Here is a 23,620-nt window from a genome sequence, read left to right as displayed (position 1 = left end):
TGGTTTGCCAGCTGTGTGGTTGTCTGAAGCATGTGTATCTTCAGAATAGATAGCTGGAGGAGTTAGTGGTGGTTTTTTGAGCTTCCACAATAGGAAGCAGGGCTGAGATTCTGAAGCTTACTCTGCACTGTCTTGAGTTTTTAGCAAGATCTATACCGCCAGGAGCCTCAGGGCAGTGGGAAGTGGCTCTCACGTTGAAGACTGTTTTTCCCCAATGTGGCTCCTGCTTGAAAAATAATGATCCCTGATCAAAAAAATTCCACAAGCACTCAGCTTGAGACATCACTTACCTCAAGAAAGGGTCTCTTGACCTTTCACAGGAACCTACTTTGGGTGTTAGTTAAGTTTGTGGTATCTGAGATCATACCACCTTTCACTCCATGAGGACAGGATTGCAGTGGAAGAATGCTAAATTTTCTTCCCCCTCCCTCTGTTCAACTCTGTACTTAAAACACAGCACTGGCTGTGTGGGGAGGAAAGGCTTTAATTAGCACCCCAACATCTAGCACACTGTAATGTTTTGCAAGTAGATTAACGGCCCTGACTTCAAGCATCAGGAGTACTTCATACTCACAAGTCTCACTGTGGCTCCTGGAACCTACAAATAAGTGTACACAGGATTGCAGCTAGAAAAGCAAGGCACTGGTTAAGGACTTGCTTGAAGCAGCTATTTAGAAACTTTAGATATGTGTCCACCCTATTTATGCAGCCACCTAATGGCACAGTGGGGAAATGACTTGATTAGCAAGCCAGAGGTTGCCAGTTCGAATCCCTGCTGGTATGTTTCCCAGGCTATGGGAACACCTGTATTGGGAAGCAGTGATATAGGAAGATGCTGAAAAACATCATCTCATACTGTGCAGGAGGAGGCAATGGTAACTCCCTCCTGTATTCTACCAAAGACAACCACAGGGCTCTGTGGTCGCCAGGAGTAGACACTGACTCAATGGCACACTTTACCTTCACCACCCTACTTAAAGTGGTTGGACAATCCTTGTAGTGCTTGGCAGAAGGTGGAGTTTTCTTGGGAGTTTTCAGCCTACTCACCCAACCTATTGTTCTGCATTCTTTGGGAGAAGCCACAACAGCTCAACTACTCTAAAATCAGTGTTTATAGTGGAGATGTAACCCGCATGGCAGAAAATGGCAAGTTATTCTTCCTATCCATGAAAATGTCAGAGAAGGCTGGGTGTGGGATGTGACACTCACCATTGCTTAGACATGAGCCTAGAATGGTGGTGGTGGTGTGGGGGGGACCACCTCTTTGTAATGGTAAGAACCAGTCAAATGTGGCTCAAGCCATTTGTACAGAACATTTGCATGTATTTATTGAAAATACCAGAACAGTTTATCTTAATTGTTTAGACTCAGAGCACCTCAGAAGTGCAGAATGTATGGTCCTTTATTCCTTTCTAGTTCTGTAAGATAAAAGCTGAATTTTGGGCAGTCTTGTTTATGGAGAAGGTAGCCATCCCAGGCATGGCAAAGGGCACTGATTGGAGTTTCCCCCACCCCTGAAACCCAGCAAGATGCAGCTTGAAGGAAGGCCAGCCATGCCGTCTTAAGGCAAAATTTTGCCACCCTTCCCACCGAGTGCACCTATTCAGAGCTAGTTGCAGCCCAAAGGAAGAAGATGACTTCTCTTCCCAGACCCTTGACAAACACAAAGGAAGCCCTCTTGGGCAAGGTGAGCTTCTTTCTTTTTTCTGGAGAAAATTTTATTATCCAACAGCCAGGTTTACAATTTGTACCCTAAAGAAACAAAGGGGGAATGAAACCAAAAGGCTAAAGTTACTGTTAACAACTCATCATTGCTTGATACTATAGATCCATATGGCACGTGAACACCATACTGAGAACAGCAAACAAGGCAGGGCATGGGAATGGGAAGGGTCTTCAGCAATTTTGTGGGTCAAGAAAAGGGAGGCACCCACATTTCCCAGTAACTGGGGGCAGGCACATCTTCAGCACCCTACTTTCCAGGGATGCTGCCAGCTGATGAGGATGTGGCTATAGCTCCCTACACCTCATGCTTTGATACAACACGTGTGGGACACCTCCCCCCAGTTTTTCTTACATGTGCATGTCCCTCGCAGCATAGCCCTAGAATCTGTAGTTGGACGAGTCCCACTGAGAAGAAAGCTGGTACCACAAAGCCAGGTTTTAGGATGACATCAGATCCACAAGGCACCTGAACGGCTCCATACCTCACAGTTGGAATGTTACTGATGAGCGCTGGGCAGTGCAGGAATCCAGGTACCCAGTGAGCGGCAACAAATACCTGTTCTCAAAGGATAACTACACCTGTGGTGAGTTACCAGGACCAGACACACTAACAGCTATTAACAGCATGGAGAGACTGGGATTTTGTTGATACAACTGTGTTTGACATTCTTTTCCCCTTAGCAACCTGATGGGGTGGAGGTCAGACAGTACATCCTCACAGAAAATAGATCAAGTACTGCTTCTCTGGTGGACAACAGGCAGGCACACACTTTCCTGCCTGTATTGGTGCACACACAGACCTTTTTAAGGGCCAAGTGTGTGGTCCCTTGTTTTCTGGAGAAATGTCCAAGATATACAGATAATACTGCTACCCTGTGCTGTCCAAGGGCAAGCCAGCTTTAAGGCAAGACCTTCCCAATTAAATGGGGTGACTTTAGAAGGACCACCACCACCTCACACACACCAGGCAACTTAACTTTTCTAGCAAGTCAGTAAGCTTCCTCACTGGCCAATCTTCACCATAAGAGCAGGATGCAAAGCCTGAGTATTGACTGGCTTTTGCAGGTCTGGTGAAGAGAGCTGCAAAACCCCAGAGGAACCACACCCCAAGTGGTTGCTTCTGAATCCACTTGCAGCAGGGGCAGCCGGCCCATCCTCCCCAGCTGCAACAAACTGCACCATCTTAGAGAGATGGTGTCACTTTTGCTTGCAGCCTTCAGCGAAATAACACTGCACAGCTAAGCCATGCTTCCCTTACTTAGGATGTCCATATTCCTAAGAGGATAGGGCTTCTGTCCATTTAAGAGAACTTTTAGGAAGACACATGTTCTTCAGGATAAGCTGCTCCCCTCACAGTGCTGCAATGGTGGTTGAGGATGCACCTGGTGAATGCTGTCATTCAGAAGAGTTCTTAAAGGGGGAGAAACTCTGCCCCCCCCGCAATATAGTTCACATTTTCCAGCAGAAAGGCTTTAATTATGCATTCAGAGGAGGACTGCCAGTGTTCTTTTCTGGCAGGGCTCTACCACAGGAGAAAATCCAGCAGCCAAAGTATTTTCCCCACACTCCATTTGCACAGTGGGGAAATCTTTAATCTGCCACATTTCCTCTATTCTTGTAATTGTTAAAGGCACAAGAGCCCAGCTGAGAAAAAAGTTGGCAATCACAGTTTACAAAATTGGGGAGAATTGTAAACAGAAAAGTAACATCAAGTCTTCTGGCAAGATTGGGACAGTACAAACAGCAGAGGAATTCTCCAACTCTACCAAAAGGGGGCAGTTTTTGGCGCTCTACATGTCTTTGCTGGAACCAACCTTGAAACAAGTACACAATCTAATGCAGCCACTCTGGAGAAACCATTCCCTCCAAAACAGGAGCCTTGGTTTCCACCACATGAGCCCCTTTGTGTTCTTACTAATCACAGTATCAATCAGTCTATCCCATCCATCCCTTCCCAGATTCCATTGTTTAGGGGGGAAAGCCACAAAATCCCAAATCCCAATGCACAAAGGGTTGTAGAGGGTAAAAAAAAGGGAGGTGCAGGGAAAAAGAAAAAACAGAAATAGCATCTTCAAGACACCTTCAGAGAAAGAAGAACCTGATTCAGAGTAAACACAATGGAAAGAGAGAATTTTTTAAAAGCTCCAGTATTCCAACACATATGAAAAAAATATCCCAACCCACCCAGACCTGTTGAAAAACAAAACAAGGAACATTAAAACTAGCCAACTAGCCAGACATCCTTGCTCTCTGGGGGAAAAAATTGCATTGACTGCAAAGAGGAAAAGACACACACACACACACACACACAAGCAAGCCAGAGCCCGGCTGAGCCACACTCTCTCACACATGATGTGGGTTTTTCCAAATGATCAGTTTCTCAGGCAAGTTGATTGTTGATTGTTCGGTGGTTTCAACACCTTGGTCTGTAATCCAAGATGGCACCAACTGGTACTTAGCAAAATTCTTTGGCTAATCCACTCTTGGGATTCCAAATTGTCGCTGAGAACCTAACAAGGTACTGAACTGTAAATTCAAAATCCAAGTGATAGATTTGGGCTATACAAAGGACGTTGGCAGTGAGGAATCTGAGTGACTTGCCCTGACAGACTTGCAGGGATAGCTCAAGAGAATAATAAGAGAGTCAATGTTTTGCCTAAATATTCTTCCATGATAGGACAAGCCCAGTTTCTCTAAGGCTAGTGACCCAAACTGTCCATATTCTATGCAAAAACAAAACAAAACAAAACAGAAAACTCTCAAGTTCTGTGTGCACAGAAAAATCAATTGAATACTGTACTACTACAAACATTTGCCTTTTTTTTTTTTTAAACGTTGGTCAATTGTATACCTTATTCTAGGCCTGATGTATGAGATTTTGCAAAGTGTGGGACTGGCCTCAAACGCGCAATGGCAGAAAGAAATCTTATGAACATACAAGTGGCAATAGCAGTGCATAAGTTGAGGAATACAACAGTGGTTTTCTTTTGTAATAAATATGTAGAATCAGTGGAGATCACTGTACTGACAGCCTCCTGTCTTAGGTATAAGAGCTAGGGCTGACAGGTCACATCTTCACAAGTGAAGACCAAGTGGGCTATCAAGGCACCAATGCTTCCTCTCTGGCTTATGGCATCTTTCACAGGTACAACCCAAAATTTTTATACACCTTTCCACAACTACAAAGGCATGGAATTTAAATCATCCAAGATCTCAGGAACTGAAGTCCATGGAAGATCCTGCATTTGCACAATTACAGTTCTGATGTTTCACCAAGGGTTGCCTCCAGAGGCTGAAAGGGCTTCTCACCTTTGGTAGTTGCCCAGAAAAGACAAAACCCAGGGTATAACCACATCCGCTTGTTATAGAAAACACAACAAAACATTCTGTGGCACCCTAAAAGCTAATAATGTGGCATGAGTTTTCTTTGCCAAGAGCCTTCAGCTGATAAAGTAGGCTCTTGCCTTCAAAAACTTGTATTATATGCTCAACAGTGTGGAATTTGCTGTCCCAAAATGCAGCCAGCAGCTGAGATAAAAGGGGGTTTGACGCATTCATGGAGGACAGACCTTGAAATGCAATGCTACAGTAGCATGTAGCATACTGAAAGCTGTTATAGTACAACAGCTGGAGGGCCTGATTATGCAGTCCTGACATTAAATGTGATAGCCAAACAGAACCTCCATGTTCAGAGGCAGTATGCCACTGCAAACCAGTTGGGGGAAGGGACCCATCGCCTTCACACCCAGCTTGTGTGTTTCCTAAAGGTAGGGTAATGGGGGTAAACAGAATGTGAAGACTACTTGGGTTTCAGACCTGGTCCATCTTATCATGTTCATATGTTCTTAAATTGATGCAAGCCTTTTGGTTGCATTTGTTTAGGGGAATTAATTTCACTGCCACTGCACAGCTTTGTCCATTATGCATGGTTGCAATGGCAGGAGTTGTATCTAGAGCGTTTCCATAACTAAACTGCAGCTCATAACAGCTTAAGAGCACCAGCACACAGCCAACCAAGTACTTCTTTTTCATCACTTTTGCATGGAGAAGCAAAGGAGGTAGTTTCGGTGTTATCGCTCTTTTTCCTTCCAGTGCTCCTAAACTTTTGATATGAAGGTGCAATACGGGGGAGGGGAGTTTTTCTTTCTGAATATCAGCTGACCAAGCAGCTGTTAAAGGCTCACAAGGCCTTCAAGAAAAATAGTTGGCAACCCTAGTTAGTTTGCCAAAATGCCTCATTTTTAGAACACCTAGCATTCTATTAAACAGATGCCAGTATCACCAATCTATACGTACGTGTGTGTGTGTGTGTGTGTGTGTGTGTGTGAGAGAGAGAGAGAGAGAGAGAGAGAGAGAGAGAGAGAGAGAGAGAGAGAGAGAGAACACAAGAACAATGCAGATTGAAGCCTCAATCTGTGCTTTATTGAGAGGACTGGATCGTATAGTCCAGCAGAATAGAAATAGAATTAATAATAATAACTAGACCCAAGCCAGTGGTGCTTCATCATTCTTTTGTCTTTCTGACTAAGCATCTTTAATTTGGGCACTATGGCTGGGCTACTCTGAGTTCCCCAGAAACGCATCCTGGTTTGCCCATTTTCCTAGAAACGTACTCCTGTGACAAATATGCCAAAAGCATTCCCATCCATCACCCAGTGGCAATAGAAGAATGTAATGGTTGAAGAAAACCGGACGAAGTACACCTTAAGTTGATGGCAGATGTACTTCCAGGGCTTTATGGCTGCAGTCTTATGCACTTATGAGAGGAGGCGCATGAATAAAGCGGATCCCACACATAGGCTCAGGCTGCAAGTGTGTGCCCCAGTAAATATGTAGATAATTCATACCCCTTCAGAATGTCTATCATTCTGTCTCTATTGACAATATCAGAAGTCACTGTGGAGACTTCTGCTGCCTCCTGGGTGCCATGGATAAAGGATGAAAGATGGTAGCAGGCAGCTTAGTAAGAATTTATCTCTGATGTACTAATTTTCGAAGTGCAATGAGGGCTTGTTTGTACATGTGAGAACACTGAAGCATGCAGTCCCGTCCATCCCCACCCCCCACCATCTGAAGTGGTACAGTTCCAAATAATCAAAATGCACAGATCAGCTCTAACCAGGGCTGCCAGGTCACAACACAGAGAACAAGGGAGCAGCTTTAGATTTCCTGACACAGTGGGCGAAGAGGCGACCAAGGCATCCCCCATCAGTTCAGGCCTGATTCTATCATCCACCCCTCTCCCACACAGGTTGTGTGGCCCATCTGGAGTTCTGTTCATGGTAGAAAGTGGGAGGGAAGTGTCCAAAAGGATCAAGGGAGAAGTGGGCAGAAGCTGACTCTTCACCTACTGCATCACGGCAGAAACACATTCTCCAAGCTGAGACTTGCTAATCAAAGCTCTAACCCATTCCAGACCCAAGGCAGGATGCTGTCAGTACAGTGATCTTCATCTATAGCACACAGGTTTATGTTAGACAGCAGCTTACGCCAGATTATTATTATTTTTAAATGGATGTGGTCTGCCTCTGGTGACAATGCCTATTTTCCGGGTTATGTGGGTTAATCTGCATGAGAGAGGACGGATGGGTTGATCCGTCAACCCCTTGGGTCAAAGGGTTAAATTGCCACAAAACCTTCTGGCCCTTCCCACTCACTCCCATGCTACTACAGCTGTATAATGAAGGCCGTTGCTTATCCAGTCCATCCCTTAAACTAGACAAGAGCCACTTGCGCCAACACAGCTTGTATGTTAAGGAGTTGATTGCACCGGCTTCGCTTTGCCTGCTTTGAATTCCTGACTCAGTGACCCTCTCTTGAAGTGCCCTCAGCCATGCTGAACTTGTTTAGAGGCTACTAAAGTGAAAAGGTTTTCAGAGAATCTAGATTGGCAGCTACATGCACAGGAGGAAAAGGTAGTTCCAAGGCTTCTGTACTGCTGTCAGGGAAGGATAAGGCTGTAGCTCATATATATGTTACGTGAGTGTTGTGTCCAACTTCACCTGGTTGCTTCCAAAACACATCTCAGCAATGGGTCAGGTGGAAAGGCAGCTAGTAGAAATGCCAAAACCGTGGCAAAGAAACATGGGTCATGCCTTGCAGTTTAGTCTAGAATTTTGTCCAATGGGATTCAGGACAGCTAAACCACCATCATTTTTGGGGAAATGAAATAAGCCAAGAACCTGCCTATTTCAAGTTGAGCACTCATTTAAGAGAGGCAGTAAAGCTATGTGGAGCTTCATGTGGAAGCATTTATTTCCACATAACACAGGTGCAATGAAAGCCAGAAGGGCCTTGCCCACAATTATCTGAGGGTGGTTTGGGGTGGGGTAAAGAGCTCCTACTCTGCTCTTCACAGGCGCTCTGTTTGGGTCTGCAATCTCAGCACTCAGACAATCCAGGCAACGGCGGTCTCCATTTTTGAAATTGGGAGGTGAGTCCTCTGAGGATTGAAAGAGCTATCCCAGTATGCATTGTGCTATCAAGAGACCAGCTGATTGGCCATGAAGGGGCATGAGGCAGGACCAGCCCTACCGAAGGCATTGCTAGCAAAGGACCATAGAGTGTGCTGTGTAGAGCGTCATATTCACAGATGCAAGCCCCTGTGGCCACAGTGCTCTATTACAAACATGGCTACTCACTCCCGGGGACTGTTAGAATGCACCCATCTGCTCAACTGCACCCACATGATCAACACGACAAGGTAGGATGGCTGCTATTTTTGTTCTATTTCAGCAAAGAACAAAATACAGTATCTGGGCTACCTGCATTTGAACAAGCTAGATATGCATGGGTTCTCATGAACCTGGCTGCATGCCTCCTACCTTTTATTTTGACAATCGTGTGAATAGCCCTAGAGGGTAACTGTTTTTCTAAGGAGAGGTTGGCCTTCAAGACTCAGAATCTGTGCTAGAAACATGCTATAGGCGGCACCTAAAATCCAAAACTTCCAAGGTTCAGGGATTAATTCTGTGTTAAGACAACTATAATATCAAGTTATAGCACCTCAGAACTTGGTGTGTGACACGTAGGACACCCCCGATTCAGGTTCTCAAATAAAGGAGTGTCTGGATCAAAACAGATGTGATGGCAGCTATGGGCTTGCTGATCATGCATGCCTCGTTTTGTATAAAAGCCCTGACCATGTTAGCCAGCACATCGGCATGTAGCATTAGAACGCCCGAGAGCAGCCGCCTGGACAGGTGTGCCACTAACACGCCACATGTTGATTCGTGTGTGTGTGGGGGGGTGCATTTATGTGATAGGACAGACACAGAATGCTAATTTTTGTGGGCAAGCACTTCACTTGTGGCTGTGGTGATGTCTGCTTTGCAGTTCTTGGACCACTGGGACCGCTGGAAAAGACCCTCTGCCTCAGGGTCCCTGGAGGAGTGATTGTGATTTTGAGATATGTTGGCAATGAAGCGGACTTCTATTTGACAGCCTATAGTGTGGCTCCCATTATATGGGTTCATGGCACATTTATACAAGGAAGGTGGCCTAATAGAAATGCTTGCTACTGGACTGCAAACTCCTCTTGTTACTAGGTTACTGGCTTCTTACTCCTCACTCAAGCGTCTTGTGCAGCCTCCTTCAGAGCACTAGGACCTTTACGAGATCTTCAGTGGCGCCCCCCCCCGCTTTAAATGCCAAACGGGGCCTATCAGAGGACATCGTCAGCAATATACAAAAAGCCCAGGGACAGTCTCCTGCTGATAGCAAACAGCCAGATGGCTCAGAGCCTTGTGTACTGTCTTATCTAAGTTTAGTACTGCCAAGCCTCTATGTCCCAGTATGCAAAGCTGTATTCCAAGGGTCAGCAGCCATATGAGCACTGCATTCTGGGACACACAAACTCCCTTGGCACACAGTTCTGACCAGGGCTAAACTCTGCCAAGCAAAACGATGTGAGGTGCTTTTTGCACACCTTTGCCCATATTGTATCTGGCCTGCATTTTCAGGAGACTTCACGGTGTCTTCTAAAGTGCAGTAGAGGAAGTGGCAGAACACTTGGAATTCAAGAGACTAAAAAGGGATTGTCTCACACATTGCCTGAGAAACCACACAACATTTGCATTTTCCAGCTGTTGTAAAGACCACCACACAGCAAGCGCCCCCTTCACTCCACAGCCGGACCCCCTCGAGAGCAGCAGCGGGGCCGCCGGACATTCTGGAGGAGTGCCCTAAACACACTAGGCTGCCTCTTGATGTCGCCTTTGCGAGGGGGGCCCTTGATGGAGCTGGTGCGGGTGCTCTGAGGAGTCATCACCACCTGCCGGCCATGCTCTTCAATCTGCTTCTCCAGGTGCTTCTGGATGGCCATGCCCAGCACCTCCACCTCCATGGAGGCACCATACACTTCCCACGTCATGCCCTTCTCATCCCAGCTGACCTCCCGCACAGGCTCTGGGGTCTCTTCCTGTGCACCTTTCACGTGCACCTCAGGATAGGAAGCCTGGGGGGATTTGGCCACAGGAGTCATGGGCCCCGTGGCCACTGACCGGGTCTCCACAGCGATGGACACTTGCATTTCTACATCCTTCTTGGTGGGCTCCTGCTCCGGGCCGGGGCTCTTCAGAGAGGAGCCCTGGGTGTGGAAGGTGAAGGCTGTGGAGCCATCAGGTGGGTTGATGGGGCTGACAGCTATTGACACCATAGACACGCGATTGTCCACTTGAGTCCCAGCATCTTGCTGGGGAGGAGAGACCTCAAAGGAGCAGGTCTTGGCAAGCAGTTCTACAGACCTCTGCTCTGCCTCTGCTGTGTGTTTCACATCTGTCTTGGTGGGCTTCTGCTCTGGGCCGGGGCTCTTCAGAGAGGAGCCCTGGGTGTGGAAGGTGAAGGCTGTGGAGCCATCAGGTGGGTTGATGGGGCTGACAGCTATTGACACCATAGTCACGCGATTGTCCACTTGAGTCCCAGCATCTTGCTGGGGAGGAGAGACCTCAAAGGAGCAGGTCTTGGCAAGCAGTTCCACAGACCTCTGCTCTGCCTCTGTTGTGTGTTTCACATCTGTCTTGGTGGGCTTCTGCTCCGGGCCGGGGCTCTTCAGAGAGGAGCCCTGGGTGTGGAAGGTGAAGGCTGTGGAGCCATCAGGTGGGTTGATGGGGCTGACAGCTATTGACACCATAGTCACGCGATTGTCCACTTGAGTCCCAGCATCTTGCTGGGGAGGAGTGACCTCAAAGGAGCAGGTCTTGGCAAGCAGTTCCACAGACCTCTGCTCTGCCTCCATCGTGTGTTCCTCTCCTATGCTCACGCTGGCTGCCTCTGGCTTTGGTTGTTCCTGAGCTCGGGTTTTGCTCTCAGTACTGAAGGGCGTTGCTTCTTTGAGCCTCTCCGCTTTCTCTGTGGGCTGACCTGTGGTTGTTTGTGACTCACCTGATGTCCCTTGGCACTGGATTTCAGGAGGAGGAGGAGGAAGAGGAGCAGGAGCAGCAGGGACCACACTGCAACTCCCACCTGTGCTAGTTTTCAGAACAGGGACCTTCATTTCCCCGCTTTGACTCAGCTGGTTCGTATCTGTACTTGCTTTGCCTAACTCCCCTGGTGTGGTTTTAGTTCCCACGGGCTCTGGAGCAGATTCCTTAGTCACTTCAGTTGCAAGGGGATTTCCATGTCCTTCATCCAAGCATTCTGCGGCTTCACAGATGTCACTGCAGAAAGGAGACAGAGCTCTCGTAGAGGCACCAGGCTGCCCTGGGATTGTTTTTTGCTGGCACATGAGAAGTGCTGGGCCCACTTCAGAGTTCACTACACCCACTCTGATGTTTCCAGCCTCAGCTTTGTTTTTGGTTGGTTCAAGAAACGCAACATGTTTCAGGGAGGCTGGTGCACTGGGTGGATCCTTACTGGCTCCCCTTAGGCAGGGCTCTACTGGGAGATGCTGACATGCCTCCCCTGCACTTCCCTTCTCATCAGCAGGGCTGGCTTTCCCAGCAGCTTTCCCTTCTAGACGGCTGCAGGTATTGGCTGAACCACTGGGAAGCTCCTTCATTCTTGAGTCCTGCTCGCTGCCGTGCCGCAAATCGTGGCCCGTTGCTAGTTCCCCTTCCAATGGGCTTTCTCCAGCCCTTGTCTCTTTAAGAACCACAGTATCAGTGGCAGCAGCTACATCCACTGAAGGCTTCGTGTCCACAGATGGAGCTTTCTCTTTCTGGTTTGGATTGTCCACCATGGCGTCTTCTTGGCTGCTCTCTTTGGTGCCGAGATCATTTACACAGCAGTTCCTCATGGTAAGATCTCCTCCGTCACATCGGATGTTTGGGAGGCAACTGGCTTTCTCCTGACTGCAAGGCAAGCTGGTGCTGGACTGGTGAGCATCTTCAAGAACTGCTTCTTGCTTCAGCAACTGCAAAGTCTCTGGCTCCTTAGCACTGCCCATCTCTAGGCGAAGCTTCTGCCATACTATTCCACATACCTCTCTGGGAGGACTCTATAACAGAAAGAAAGAAACAAAGAGGAAGGTTATGTAAGCATATCAATCAATCAATCAAATAAATAAATAAATAAAATGTGTGTGCTGGAAACATATGGAACCATCACTACCTCAAAGCCAACTGTGTTTTGAGCCCTCTGGGTCTCTGGTTCGCCAGTGTAATCTGTCCATATTTTTCACAGAAATATGGACAGTTTACACCATATGGCCACATAAACATAGAACCTGTGAGTGCTGAAATGGAATTTGGCGTCCTGAATGTCTCAGAGTTGCTGTTTTGAAAAGTACGTTTCTAGTGTTCATATTTGCAGAGAAATGTTTGGAGAACATGTGGCCATCATTTTGTAATTTTCCAGGAACCAGAAAGTGGCTGGGCAGGACATTTAATGTCAGGACATGGGACTTACTACCGCAGCTCCCTGCCCATTTCCTACAATGAACGTTTCCTGTCCACTGACTTTATCTCTCCACTAGGCATGAAATCCCAGTCTTCGGCCATTCTCCTTTGCCATCCCAATCCTGGGCTGTGTCCAGGAGGTGTATGCTGCTTATTTACAAAACCATGGAACTCCTGGTGCTTCTTCTGACAGTTTTAAGAGCAAGCCACATCTGTAATAAGCACAAAGGTCTCTTTCGCTTTTGCCTACTAAAATACAGCCTCTTGGTGTAAGATGTGGTCTTCACAAAGGCCTGAAAAGCAACACACTCTTCTCACTAATAATAAGGCTAAGCACTCATGCAGACATTTAGAACATTGAAAGCATTTCATGAACACGGGCCAACGTCCTGACTAACATAGTGCACATCCAGCCAAGGAAGCACGTGTGCAGCTGCTGCAGCCCCAAGCAGAGCAGTACAGGTGCTTGCATTGGGGGTGGGGGTGGAAGGTGATTTTAGCTTGCATCTGAATTCTGTGCCATCCAGAAATATGTCCCTGAGGGTCGTACAGCCCTCAGGACATATTTTCAGGCAGCACAGAACACTTCAGAGGGAAGGGAAAGATCATTCCCTCGCACCATGCCAGTGCTGCTTTATTTGGGAACACAGCAGATGCACATGTGCCTCCATTGCTGCACACACCTGACATTAGTCAGGATGTCAGTCATTCTCTTTGTAATCCTCACATCAGCCCTGTAAGGTATTCAATCAGTTGTGATCACTTCTTTAGAGATGGGAGACTGAAACTGAGAAAACACCACTTTGCCTGACCAACTAGTGAGCTCACAGCAGCAGCAAGATTTGAACCAGGGGCTTACTGTGTCACAGCTCAGCAATATAGCCAGTACCTAACACTAGTAGCTTCTGCACTGCAACGTTCTTTAGCTGAATGATAAGGCAATAATCCCCAACATTCAGATAACCATGTCAGATAAGCATCTGAAGATGGCACTTGATTAATTCAACTGACAGGAAAATTTGGAAAACCAAAAGGTTACGATTAGAACAAAGGCAGCAGCCTGTTCAAAGAAGATTAAGAGTCACCATCGTTCCAATGGCCCAAAACAATTTCAAAACACCTGAAACTGCATCTGGCTGCTGCGATAATCTCCTGTAACGTTTGCACGACACAAGCTGCCAGCACCATTTGTGCACATATGTTTTGGCCCTGAAGCCCGTAGAGATTCCATGGTGACAGTAGAGAAAAGACATTTGGTCTGGAGGTGGTGTGCTATAATCAGTAGAGAGCAAATCCCACAGCAACATCATACCAACCCTCGGCACCCTCACCTTTGAACACGCCACAAACTCTATGGCAATGGTACTTGCCAGGCAGATTAGTATTAGATACAGCCTGTGATGGCTTTCTTTGGAACCTTCTAATGTGTTCCCATGACTGATCTCGTGTTGGCTCCTGACCCCTATGCAGTGGCAGTGCTGTCGTGTGTTTCAAGCAGCTCTGTAAGCTGAGCTGTACCCAGTCAATACATGTTGTCCACATAGCTTAGATTAGGGCTGCACAACTTTGGCCCGCCTGAAGATGTTGGACTACAACTCTCATCATCCCTATTAGCCACTCTGGCTCAGGATGATAGGAGTTGTAGTTCAACAACAGCTGGAGGGCCAGAGTTGTGCAGCCTTGTCCTAGATCCATTTCAATCTGGTTTCAGGCCTGGTTTTGACACTGAAACTGCTTTGGTTGCCCAGATGAATGGCCCATGCCAGTAGAAAGACAGGAGGAGTACAACCCTGTGAATTCTCAGTGGTCTTCAATACCACTAGCCACAGTATTGTTCTGGACAGGCTGTCTGGTCCGGGGGTTGGAGGCACTGTGTTGTGGTTGTTCCACTCCTACCTGGAGAGCCAATACTAGATGATGGTGCTGGGGGACTTCTGCTCAGCTCCATGGCATTTATGCTCTGGGTTTCCACAAGGTTTCATCTTGTCTTCCATGCACTGAACATCTACATGTAACTACTGAGTGAGGTCATCTGGAGATGTAGGGTGAGGTGTTAAGAACAGCCCTGCTGGATCAGGTTCAAGGCCTATCTAGTTCAGCATCCTGTTTCACACAGTGGCCCACCAGATGACTCTGGGGAGCCCACAGGCAAGATAGGGCATGCCCTCGCTCCTGCTGTTGCACTCCTGCAACTGGTATTGAGAGGCAACTTGCCTCTGAGGCTGGAGGTGGCCTATAACCACCAACTAGTAGCCACTGATAGACCCGTCCTTCATGAATTTGTCCAAGCCCCTTTTAAAGCCATCCAAGCTATTGGCCATCACATCCTGAGGCAAAGAACTCCATAGATTAATTATGTGCTGTGTGAAAAAGTACTTCCTGGTCAGTCCTAAATTTCCCAGCCTTCAGTTTCATGGGATGACCCCTGGTTCTAGTGTTGTGAGGGAGGGAGATCATTTTCTCTCTGTCCACTATGCATAATTTTATATACCTTGTTCATGTCTCCCCTTAGTCACCTCTTTTCCAAGGTAAAGAGCCCCAGATGTTGTAGCCTAGCCTCATAAGGAAGGTGCTTCAGGTCCCTGATCATCTTGGTTGCCCTCTTCTGCACCTTTTCCAGATCTCCAATGCCCTTTTTAAAATACAGTGACCAGAACTGCATGCAGTTCCCTATCTTAAGAAGGACATGTGTTATCAATACCCTGTATTTGTTATCATTTGTTATCAATACCTGTATAAATATCAATACCCTGTTGATACCCAGCTCTGTCTCTTTTTATAGGTGATTCAAATGGGGGACTAGAGGTGCTGAATCAGTGCCTGGGATCAGTAATGGACTGGATGAGGGCCAATAACCTAAAGTTCAATCCTGGGTGGTTTGTCTGATGGTAAGAGAGTGCTTATCCTCTTCTGGGTCCTCCCAAAGGATCAGGTTGTCAATCGGGGGGATGCTGATTGATTGAGCCTGGTCACTGGAATGCCCAAGCGACATCCGTGGCACAAGTGCTTTCCAACAGCTGAAGCTGGTGTGGCAGCTACAGCTCCTCCTGGCCTGGAAAGAGAGAGCCCAGCCACAATTGTCCAAGCTCTAGTAGCCTCCAAATTAGATGGCCACAGAGCACTGTATGTGAGGCTACCTCTGAAGATTGCTCAGAAATTGCAGCTAGACTAGCAGCTCTATTTTGGACTACTAAATGGGACCGGCTATTAGGGATGTGTGAAACGTTTCGGGTACAGAACGATCTGTACCCAAAACTGCCCATTTTGGGTGATTCGTTGCCAAAACGAATCACCCTCTTGCTCTCCCGAAATGTTTTGGAGCCGAAACGAATCACCCCCGTTTCGGCTCCGAATTATTTGTAGTTTTGGCCCTCCATTTTGTGGCCGATAAAGTGCTTCTTCTTCCTCCTCCATTTTGAGTTCTGACATCTATTTGAATTTCCCACTTTTTTGCCTCCCATTGACTTCAATGCAAAAAGGTCAGATCTGACGTTTACTTGAAATTCGGATCCCAGGGCCAAAAGAGTGGGATGTGGTGGTAGTGCCTAATGGGTGGAGGCTACCACCCAAATTGCAGAGGGATTGGGCAAAGGGCTGATTTTGGGTCAATTGTTGAAGTTTATTGTTAATTGTTGAACCTTAAAAAACGTTAAGGTTTTCCCCCATAAGGTATAATGGAGGTGTATCACTTCACGACAGGGGGAAAGAGGTGGCTTAGAGTGGTGTGGGGTTGGTGGTAGTGCCCAAGGAGGGCAAGGAAGCTACCAGAATTTTTTCCAAAGGATTTCGGCAGAGGGCTGATTTTTGGTGATTTGTTGATGTTTACGCGTCTTTAAGGTTTTCCCCCATAAGGTATAATGGAGGTTTCAGCAGCCCCATAACTGCACTTGGGGGGCACTGGTGTGGCCCAGAGTGAGTGGTGGTGTAGTGCACATAGGGTGCCAACCACCCTCATGGGTTTCTAACCCATGGGGTACAGGGTTATGTTGTTTCTGAGGTGTTCTGAGTATAGATACTTTGGCAGCAAATGAGAGTGGATTCATTGGTTGTATTGAAAATATCATTAACTCTCCTGCTAATTGAGCAAAGAGGCACTTTTAAAAAGTGGTGATTCTCTTTATTTAGCAGGGGGAGAGTAACTGGACCTATCCATCCTCAGCACAGCATCCCTCCAGTGTTGCTAGTGTCTCTCTCTTTTTAGATTGTGAGCCCTTAGGGACAGGGAGACATTATATAAATATCCGATGTATTTGTATTTAACCCAGCTGTTGGGACTGTGCGTCTTCTTGGGTTGCACGACACAGAGATGGGTGCCTAGAGCACCCGTCTGATGGGGGAATTCCCCAAGACACGGTGCTTGTCGTGTGGTGTCTTGTGGGATATCCAGAGGCCAGGAAAAGAAGTCCTGGCCTCTGTTGATCCACGCTGCTCCTGGCAGTGTGGGCATGTGGCTTGTGTGCCCAAGACACAACGATAGATCACCTGGGGGAAAGAAGGTTCCACTCTGCTCCCACCCCCATCCTCCACCCCTGGTATTGATTGTGAGAACAACCTTTGTATTTTGATTGCTTTCTAGCCTACTTTCCTTAAGGAAAGTAAGCTTATGGGATTACCCATCTCTCTCTCTCTTCCCCTCCCTCCCTCCCTCTCTCCCTCCCTATCAACTTTGCAATGCCAAGACCAATTTGGACCAAATTTCATACAATGTAGTGATACATAGAGACACCTCAACAGCGTAGATTGTGATGATATCATTTACACCAATTCAAGATGGCAGATGTGTGAACATCTGAGGCGCAACTGGGCTAACTTGTGAGCCACCTAACCAATCTGAACCAAATTTGGTACAATTGTAGGGACACATAAGGAAATCTCAACTGCACAGTTTGTGATGATTCAAGATTTGAATCATCACAAATTCACCCAAATTCAAGATGGCGGATGTGTGAAGATTTGAGGTGCAAGTGGGAACCAATCTGAACCAAATTTAGTACAGTCCTGGAGACACATAGGGACACCTCAACGGTGTAGTTTGTAATGATGTTACGTACCCCAATTCAAGAGGACAGACATGAATATTTGAGGAGCAAGTGGACTAACTTGTGAACCGCCTAACTGATTTAAACCAAATTTGCTACAACGGTAGAGACACATTGGGAAACGTCAATGGCGTAGTTTGTGATGGGGTAGATGTCATCTACCCCAATTCAAGATGGTGGATACATGGACATTTGAGGCAGAAGTGGGCTAACGTGATGATGGTAATTATCAATTAAGTTTATAGTGAAAGGGAAGTAGGCAGATTAGTTCTTACCAGAACTTCTTGTTAATAAATGTTGAATATTTTGTACTAGAAGCTTGTTGTCCCATTTGAGGCATTCCCATGTTTACACACGGGTTAGCCCTTAAGGCAAAGGTCCCTTAGTACACACGAGTCCTGCCCCACATGTTGTAACAATGGTTATACCTGGAAACAAGCCCAGGGAAGAGGGGTGTTTTCCAAACAAGGGCCCCTGCTTCCTATTGCTAGAATTGGAGTGGGGGACTGGGACTGACTTTGGAGAAGTTCAACAGACTGAAGATACTACTCAGCAAGCCAGGGCAGTCTCCTTGTGTTTATACTAGATCAGAGACTGATACTACCTGTCAGTCACAGGAGTCAATGATTCATACTCTCTCCAATTGGGCAAAGACGTACCTTTAAAGTGATGACTCTCTTATATTGAGCAGGTGGGGAGCAACTGGTCCTATCCAACCCCAGCAAAGCATTCCTCCAGCAGCTGTTGCTGGTGTCACCTTTGTGTTTTATCTCAGACTGTGAGCCCATCAAGCCCAGAGGGGACCATCTTATTCTTTTTTTCTGTGCAAAGCACATTGAGAACTTTTTGTTGAGAAGTGGCAAATAAACAAAAAACAAACCAACCATTGTGAGCCTGAAGGATAAGAGGCCTGAACACACACACTGACCCAGGTAGCTCACAAAGTGACTTTTGCCACAGCCCATGTTACAGGTCAAGCAGTGAAGTCCCTGACATTAAGGTGGGTTGCAAATAAGAGTCAAATATAATGTGGAATTGAGATATTCTTAGAAGAGAGTTGTCTTTCAAGGGAGCATTATGACCTCTGAAAATATCTGTGGATATGTAAGAGATATGAAAATACTCGCTTTATTCACATTTTTAAAAATCACCTATACCTGTAGCACATTTTAAAATGTGTGCAATTCTGTATATATTTTCATGTGATAGTCCTTGCCAATGTCCTGGTGGATAGCACTGATTTACAAGGAATCTAGAAAAGGCTAAAAGCAATACTAATGACTGACCCTTTTACCTCACAAGCTAGACATCTTCATACAAGTTATGCAGTTCTGAGGAAGATCACAGAATGCTGTTAGGTTTTCTGTCTGAAACAGGGCTTTCCCAACATTGGGTTCATAGACATTGTATAGTTGGGACTTCAACTCCCAGCATTCCCAGCCACAATGGTCTTTGGCTGGAGGTGATAGGAGTTGTTGTCCAATAACACCTGCAGACACAAGGTTAGGAACCCATGGAATAGCATAGCAAACATATTTGGTCTAAATACCTGAGAGTTAGTGGATGCCACAAATGCAGATAAAGTTAAAAACCACATTAGCCTGAAGCAAAATATACATCTTTCAATTATGGAGCCACTATAAAATCTAGCTATTTCCCTTCATCCTGCAGTCATATAATAATGAAAAGGACATGATCAAAAGCTATAAATAAGAATGCATTTGAGGGTGTCTAAAAACCATAATTCCACATAAAGGTAACCCAAATGCTGCACCAAGAAATGTTAAATTCTGCAATTTAAGCTAATGTTTGCGGTTTTAAAAAATACAGATACATGCTTAATTTTACATGATTTATTTGGCCTCTTATGGGAAGGAGAAGAAAGCTATATGGGATACTAGAGAATTACCCACTGAGCACTGGAAATAATCTTGTTCAGCTTCTCTTTCTTCTAAGATCTCAACAGGCATTGGCTGCACACTTTCAAGCCACTCTCTGCAACTTTAAGAACCAGATACTTGCTTAAAAATGAAAGATGAGATGGTCACTTCTGTGCCCAATACCAGGTTCTAAATTTGAGCAGTGCAACTGTAGAATTACAAAATAAATCTACACTGGTTAATGTCAGTAGTAGCCAAATCACTATTTACAGCAGAATCCAAACTGATTGCTTTGGCTTCTAATATGCTGGCTCCAAGAGTCAGTGAGGTCCTCCATCCACATCAACAGTGTGGAGAGCTGGATGGGGTTAGGCGGGGAGAGCAGGCCAAGCCCACTCTCCCCGTACACAAATGCCTGTGGGGCCCTGGGTGGCTGGATCGGCCGCCCACACGATTACTGGCTCTGTCATGGAGCCAATAGGGTGTCTGAGAGGATCGGAGGATGTCTTGTTTTAGCCTCCTGGCACAGGTCTCCTCGCGAGTTGTGCCATGGAGACTCATGATTGCCAAAATGGGGTTAGCAGGGAGCTTGCCCTGAGTGGCCAGATCGGCCGACCACATGATTGGGGGCCACTCGGCCCAGGATGCCCCGCGTGAGTGCGTGGGGCATTCTAGGGAGACTCCCGGGGCGAGGAGGCTTGCCGTTGCCTCCCAGGGGTCTACTCGCCAGTCACTGCAGTGCGTAGCTGCACCATGGTGACTCACGATCAACTAAATGGGGTTCTCACTTGAGGGGAAGCAATTAAGGGGGGCTAACTGCCAGGAGCCGCATGGCTCCCGGCAGTTCACATGTGCACAGGAAACCAGGCTGGGCTCCCTTAGCCCAGTTTCCTTTGCACATGTGAATAGCTTCAGTTTCTTCCTGGGATTCCCACAGGACAAAACTCCTAGACTTTTCTGCTGATCCAGAAGATATCCACAGCTGAAAGGCTAGTCTCCAGCTCAATGAATGAACATGCCTCCCCCATCACTTTATTAACAAACATTACCCTCCTTCCGTACAGTCTGGCTCCCGCTATTCCCCAGTCTGCTTGTATGAGATACGCCTCATCCATCACTGCTTTGTTACACACAAGTTCCTCTCCACTCCCCACCCCATTCTAAGGAAGCCACATATTTTGTTTCATATGCCAGACTACCTAGAGGATTTTAGTATATCTTTTCCATGAAACAATATAATCCACTGAAGGAGTACCCATGAAAATGCATTACATCCAAATGCAAAAGCCATGTGATTTATTCACCCTGACATAAAAAGATTATCTTATGTATTATTTTTATAAACATCCTCCTTCCATGCAGGAAAAATATTGTGTTAGGACTGACCCTAGTGGTAGTGAACATTCAGTATTATGGTCCCATACATCCAAAATCTCATTTGCGGAGTATCAGACTGAGATGTATACAAATATCACTTTTACACACACACACACACACACACACACACACACACACACACACACACACACCCATGAATCTGAAACAGTCCTTTATCTTTCTAGTTGGACATAACACAGAATTTAGTCTTCATCATAGACTGAATCTCCATCCACAGATATCACAACCTCTCCTGCCAAGGTTTTTCAGGCATGGGAACACAGCAAGTTTATAAGAACCAGTGTGGTGTAGCGGTTAGAGTGCTGGATTCAGTCTGCAGAGATGCAAGTTCAAATCCCTATTCAGTCATGAAGCTCACTAGGTGATCTTAGGCATGTCATACTAGCTTTCAGTCTAGCCTACCTCACAAGGTTGTTGTGCAGATAAAATGGGGTTGGGGGAAATCTATGTACTTAGCTTCTTGGAAGAAGCAGAACAATTTTTTAAAAAATAAGTCTACAAACATTCAAGTCCTCTCCTATAGTGGAGTCGTGTCACCAAGAGCAGAGTCCCACCCCACAACCAGGAGTTAAGGTGGAAGAACTAGATGCATTAGCAAATTCCCATGGCCTAGACCGTGAATGCCCTCATTCTTCCAGAGTACCTGGAGGGCCAGAACCAGCAGCCTGAAGATATGGTTCTGCCCTCTTCTTCAAACTCAGCAGACTCCACTGAGGACCCAACAACTGAATATCAGGTCCCTAAGCTAGGGGCCAATCACCCTAACCTAGCTAGCGACACTCAGTAAACACAAGATCTTTACTGGAGCAACATCTTAGCAGCTCAGTCTCTCCTGCCTCCCCTTAGAGATATTGAACATTCTGACTTCCTTGCTTGACTTCTCTTTACCCCTGGAGGCATCTGAGGTCTGGAGCCCCTACAAGGACTCCAGATGGAACCCTGGCTTGGGCAACAGCCTCATCTGGAACAGGACAGGTGGACTTGATATTGACTCCCCTGTAACCACACTTCACTTCTCAGTATAAGCAAGTACTACACCTTTGGACACACCCTTATAACACATACTAGACCCTTATGACAGAACAGTGCCATGGTTCCTGCACTTGCTACAAACGAACTGGATATAACCCAAATATATGCAACTATACTTAATTTAAATAACCTGAGTCTTCGGGGGGCCCTTGCCCAAAACAATCAGTCTGTTTATACAAATGGAAGCAAGAACTCTGAACCATCTATAGAGACTGCTAAAGCAAGGGTTCTAAACTGTTCTAAACTGTCTGGAAAAATTGAAAACTAGCAAATCGCCAGGGCTGGATGACATCCATCCAAGAGTCCTCAAAGAGCTCAAATGTGAAATTGCCAACTTCCTTACTAAAATATATAACTTATCCCTGCAATCAGGCTCAGTACCAGCTTAACGTCCGTTCCAGGCAAATTGATGGAAAGCATCCTCAAGGATAAAATTGTAAAGCACATAGAAGAACAGGCCCTGCTGGGAAAGAACCAGCATGGCTTCTGCAAGGGTAAATCTTGCCTCACAAACCTTTTGGAGTTCTTTGAGAATGTCAACGAGTGTGTGGATCAAGGTGATTCAGTTGACATAGTATACTTGGACTTCCAAAAAGCTTTTGACAAAGTTCAATCATCAAAGAATCCTGAGAAAACTTAGTCATGGGATAAGGGGACAAGTACATGTGTGGATTGCTAACTGGTTGAAGGACAGGAAACAGATGGTAGGTACAAATGGAGAGCTTTCACAATGGAGGGAAGTAAGAAGTGAGGTCCCCCAGGGATCTGTACTGGGACCGGTGCTTTTAAATTTATTCATAAATGATCTAGAAGTTGGGGTAAGCAGCAAGGTGGCCATATTGGTAGATGATACCAAACCATTATGGGTAATGAAATCCAAAACGGATTGTGATCCTCCGTGGGAGGAGAGCTGGTCTTGTGGTAGCAAGCATGACTTGTCCCCACAGCTAAGCAAGGTCTGCCCTGGTTGCATCTGAATGGGAGACTTGATGTGTGAGCACTGCAAGATATTCCCCTCAGGGGATGAAGCCGTTCTGGGAAGAGCAGAAGATTTCAAGTTCCCTCCCTGGCTTCTCCAAGATAGGTCTGAGAGAGATTCCTGCCTGCGACCTTGGAGGAGCTGCTGCCAGCCTGTGAAGACAATACTGAGCTAGATAGACCAATGGTCTGACTCAGTATATGGTAGTTTCCTATGAAAGGATCTCTCCAAACTGGGGGAGTGGGTGACAAAATGGCAAATGCAGTTCAATGTTGGCAAGTGTAAAGTGATGCACTTTGGAACGAAAAACCCCAACTTCAAGTATACGCTGATGGGATCTGAGCTGTCGGTGTCTGACCAGGAGAGGGATCTTGGGGTCGTGGTGGACAGCTTGTTGTTGAAAGTGATTGGCTGGATGTGGGCTAATAAACTGAAATTGAATCTGGACAAGATAGAGGAAATGTTGGTCAGTAGGAGAGCCAATTAGGAGATTTTACTGGTTCTGGATGGGGTTGCACTCTCCTTGATGGAACAAGTATGCAGCTTGGGGGTATTACTGGACCCAGCTCTGCTTTTGGAAGCTCAGGTGGAGGCGGTGGCCAGGGGTGCCTTTGCATGGCTTTGGCTAGTGCACCAGCTGTGTCTCTTTCTCGAGAAGGCAGATCTGGCCACAGTTACCCATGCCTTAGTCACGTCACGACTGGACTACTTTAATGTGCTCTACGTGGGGCT

At 46.5% G+C, this 23,620-nt stretch overlaps 1 protein-coding gene across 4 annotated transcripts in view; it reads right to left on the bottom strand.

Moving 5' to 3' along the window:
• Positions 1 to 1,688: 1,688 nt before the first annotated feature.
• GPRIN1 (G protein regulated inducer of neurite outgrowth 1) overlaps positions 1,689 to 23,620 on the bottom strand; it is a 95,300-nt gene continuing 73,368 nt past the window's right edge. For all 4 annotated transcript variants that reach the window (XM_053292221.1, XM_053292223.1, XM_053292224.1 and 1 more), the window contains one exon: positions 1,689 to 12,160. In XM_053292221.1, coding sequence (XP_053148196.1) covers positions 9,845 to 12,160 — 2,316 coding nt within the window. In that variant the 3' untranslated portion in view covers positions 1,689 to 9,844. The remainder of the gene's footprint in view (positions 12,161 to 23,620) is intronic.

The sequence above is a fragment of the Hemicordylus capensis genome, chromosome 2 (assembly GCF_027244095.1).
Source record: "Hemicordylus capensis ecotype Gifberg chromosome 2, rHemCap1.1.pri, whole genome shotgun sequence".
Lineage (NCBI taxonomy): Eukaryota > Metazoa > Chordata > Lepidosauria > Squamata > Cordylidae > Hemicordylus > Hemicordylus capensis.
Note: the sequence above shows the minus strand (reverse complement) of the source record. Positions and strands in the feature narration are given on the sequence as shown.